The 4,240-nt window shown below is 39.4% G+C and overlaps 1 protein-coding gene across 1 annotated transcript in view; it reads right to left on the bottom strand.

The window, feature by feature from the left end:
* LOC126995161 (uncharacterized) overlaps positions 1–432 on the bottom strand; it is a 2,746-nt gene extending 2,314 nt beyond the window's left edge. Inside the window, exon 1 of the mRNA XM_050854448.1 lies at positions 320–432. Within this exon, the coding sequence (XP_050710405.1) occupies positions 320–358 (39 nt within the window). The 5' untranslated portion in view covers positions 359–432. The remainder of the gene's footprint in view (positions 1–319) is intronic.
* Positions 433–4,240: the final 3,808 nt, after the last annotated feature.

Below are 4,240 nucleotides of genomic sequence, written 5' to 3'. Positions count from 1 at the left end.
TCGAATGAGTGGTATTCTAGGTTCATGGTACAGCAGAAGGGTCAAACTACTATCGGGGTCATAAAACTACCCATGGAAATGCCAACAACTCCCACGAAAGCCTTGCCAGAAATGTTAGCTTAGTCGATGAAATGTTTAAGAATGTTTCAAAGGCCAACAAGGAGATCAAACGGGTTCAAATGAATGGTATTTTAGGTTCATGGTACAGAAGAAGGGTCAAACTACTATCGGGGTCATAAAACTACCCATGGAAATGCCCACAACTCCTAAAATGTTAACTTAGGTGATGAAATATTTAAGAATGTTTCAAAGTTCTTACCCACAGGCACAGCGCGCAAAAAAGCAACCGGAACTTCATGGTGGCCGAGCTTCAACTGAGGGTCTTATCGTCACCAAGATATATATGATCAAGTCTCACCAACTCATCCTTCTTACGTAATCTCAAAACACCGTCACGTTCTTTTTCTCATCTCCTTCCCTCAACCTCTAACCAGCTTCAACGATCTACAGTGGGACCTTTATTTCCTATTCTGCATCTTCATTTCTGTATCCAGCTATTTCATTTTGCTATTAGATCTTAGAGAGAATACGAGGAAAAATGAATCCAGAATCACACGATCTTGAAACTCATATATCTGTCTTGTTTCTCCCTCTCCTCTGCCACTCGTGAGAGATTAGAGGAAGGGCCGTTATCAGGTAAGAGAGACAGAGAGGGAAGGAGGGAGAGGGAGGGAGAGACGGTGACCTCTGTCCGAGAAAGGTATAATGGAGAGGTGTTTGATAAGGGTAGCGAGGTGTCCCCCCTCGATTATCTAGTCATGTGAGTTTGGTCATGTGAGGGGTAGGCCCAGAACGGAGTGGCACGGAAGATAGGGGAACACCATCACATGACTTATTGGTTCACATTAACAATTTCTAAAGGTTAAAGAGGGGGTCAGTCGGGTTCTAATGAGTGTTTCCTTGGGTTTACGGTACAGAAGAAGAAGGGTCAAACTAACACCAGGGTCATAAAACTACTCCTGGAAATGCCCACAACTCCTACGAAAGCCTTGTCAAATATGTGTTCTTGGGCGGGGAAATGTCTTATGATACGACCTTTGACCAGGACTTGAGAAGGGCTATCCGTGATCACCTAGAATATTACGCATGATTTTTTTTTTTTTTTTTTTTTTACAGCAAAGGAGACGGCTTCAAGAGTAACCAAAAGAGCGCAGAGAGAGAGAGAAAAGAAAGGCCGCTGCTCACCGCTCCAATAATGCACAAAAGTAAAGAGTGACCAAAAGAGAGGTCAATTTCGGGTGGAGATTCATAATTTTTTGCCACGATTAAAGGATCATAGACCACCTAGCCCATCTTAAACCTAGCGAATATGATTTTTTTTTACAGTAAAGGAAACACCACAAGGACAAACAAAGACAACACTAATAAAAAAAAGCCCGCAAATTATTGGTCCTACGAAGTTAAGAAAAGTGCCCAAAAGAGAGGTCAATTTCGGGAGGAGGAGATTAAAGCTATTTTTGTTTTCATTTTCTTTCCGTCTCCTTTTATTCTTCCTTTTCCTCCTCCATTTCCACCTTTTCCTCCTCCTCCTCCTCCACCTTTTCCTCCTCCTCCTCCTCCACCTTTTCCTCCTCCTCCTATCAGTGTTCACCAATCTGTATTCTACGACATCCACCTACTCCTCTTCCTGTGCATTCCTCCTCCTCCTCCTCCTCCTCCTCTTCTTCCTCCTCCTCCTCCTCCTCCTCTCCTACAACAATACTTCCTCTGTCTATCCTCCTTCCTCCTTGGCCGATAACGAATAGCCGATATTTTGTAGATACCGATACCGATACTTCTTTTTTTTAATTACATATCAGTAAGACTTTGAAAATACAGAATTACTGATTTGTATTTTAAGGTGAGATTTAAGGAAATTTAGGAATAACTAGAAGTGGATATGGTTTTGAAAGTTGATGGGGAAAAAAAGAAAAAAAAAGGAAAACAGGAAATAAGTCATTGAGTTTGCAGTAGGGTAATAAATGATAAGGGAAGCTCTCGTGCCAACATACAAACAAACAATACATACTGCAAACTCAGATATACGAAACGGCAAAGATTTAAAAAGAAAAGAAAATGCGAGAAACGAGTGTGGATATATGTGGAAGAGGGTGGATGTTACGTATATCAAGAGATGGATGTGGAGTGGATGTTAGGTGGATGACTTAATGGGAATTAGGTTAGTGGAGGGCAGTGTGTGGGTATGAGTGATGTGGACGAGAGTGGATATGTTATGTAGGCCTATATCAAGAGATGGATGTGGAGTGGATGTTAGGTGGATGTTAGGTGGATGACTTAGTGGGTTAGGTTAGTGGGGGGCAGTGTGTGTGTGTGTGTGTGTGTGTGTTGATAAATGGAGACCGTGAGGTGAATCGATACGGCGGGGCTCGAAGTGGGTGCAGGCGTTTGTGAGTATGGCTGACTGGTACACGAGAAACGAATATACAAACTTATTTGAGGGTATGCTAAAAATATATATGGGTGCTTTATAGAGGCCGTGGAAATGGGTTTTTACATTATTTCTGTGGATATTCATTTTTTTGTCAAACATTTTCCTCGTTTTAGAGAGAAAGAAGAAACGGAGGAAGGAAATTTGGATATAGGAAGAAAGAGGAAGTATTAAAGAATATCTGGTAAATAGGGGAGAGAGAAAGAAATGGAGGTAAAGGAGGGAGAGAGAGAAAAAGGTGCCTGATATGGTCCACTCGTTTTAGATTAGATGTTTTCGTTTAACCTTTTGCTTGTTTTAGAGAGAAAGAAGAAACGGAGGAAGGAAATGTGGATATAGGAAGAAAGAGGAAGTATTAAGGAATATCTGGTAAATAGGGGAGAGAGAAAGAAATGGAGGTAAAGGAGGGAGAGAGAAAAAAGGTGCCTATATATATGGTCAATTCGTTTTAGACTAGGATCCCCAGGACTTTCCATTTTCTTATGCAGGATTTTAAGGGGAAATAAAGGTAAAATATCCATGAACTAACCTATTAACCTGGGCATCATAGGCACTTAAGTATTGTGGATAAGAAAAATGACACTAAAATACGGTCTACGGCCTACACAAACAATAATAGAGGATAATGAGGCATATAGTTACCCATAGAATCCAATCTGACCTTTCAACACACACTTCTCCCACCAATAACATTCTTAAGACACATCAGACATTAAAAATTTAAGAGTTAACAGGACAAAACAACATCCACGAGTCACCAAGTTCCTCACTCACACCTATGGAAGCGAATATGATGAGAGATTCGACATGGTTAACTCTTGCAATGGAAAGTTGGACTGCGCATATTATCGTGAAAGCATTTAATATTAACTTCATAAACTCTCAACACTGCTAAGGTCGTTAAATTATACCCCTGTGAAGTTTAGAAGAGTTTTAAGAGAGAATGGTGAGGCAGGAAAGAGTAGGAAGAATTATATGATGTAAGAGATTGCAGTAATGTGATGAAACCTGATGAAATACAAGTTACAGAAGGGGACAATATATAGTTTTTATCTAATTAAGGTTATAGAAAGACTAGCACACGGTCCATCAACGCTATATAAGGAAGAAAGGAGAAAGTATCGAGCCAGGAAGGAAAATAAGGTTGAAATCAGAGTGTAAGGAATGAAGGGGAAAAAATAAGGAAGGAAGGAAGGAACTATAGAATTAATGTGACGAAATTAAAACAATGCAAATGACGAAGATAATATCACATTGACGTAAAATAAGAAATGCCCCGAAGGAAACACGGGATCTGTAGAGACTGAAAATTATCTAATCTGGGAATCAAAATGCGTTTATGTTCCTTGAGACAGATAAGATAAATAGATAAATAAATAAAGATACAAAAAAACAGACAAACCCGATGAAATAAACAGTGTATAAAAAAAAGGAAGCGGTTGAATTATCTTATCTGGGAATTAAATTGTGCTTATGTGCCCTAAGACATATTTCCTGGATAAGATAAATAAATAGATAAATAAAACAGACAAAACCAATAAAATAAACAAGTTAAAAGCCGTCCCGAGGAAAAGAGGGAGAGGCAAGGGGGCCCGTTTTCCCTTGTCGAGAGAGGCAAAAATTATATCTTATATGGGAATTAAATTATGCTTATGTGCTTTAAGGCATATTTTCTGGATAAGATAAATAAATAGATAAATAAAACAGCCAAACCCGATAAAATAAAAAAAAGTTAAAAGCCGTCCCGAAGAA

Source organism: Eriocheir sinensis, chromosome 7 (genome assembly GCF_024679095.1).
Source record: "Eriocheir sinensis breed Jianghai 21 chromosome 7, ASM2467909v1, whole genome shotgun sequence".
In the NCBI taxonomy this organism is placed as follows: domain Eukaryota; kingdom Metazoa; phylum Arthropoda; class Malacostraca; order Decapoda; family Varunidae; genus Eriocheir; species Eriocheir sinensis.
Note: the sequence above shows the minus strand (reverse complement) of the source record. Positions and strands in the feature narration are given on the sequence as shown.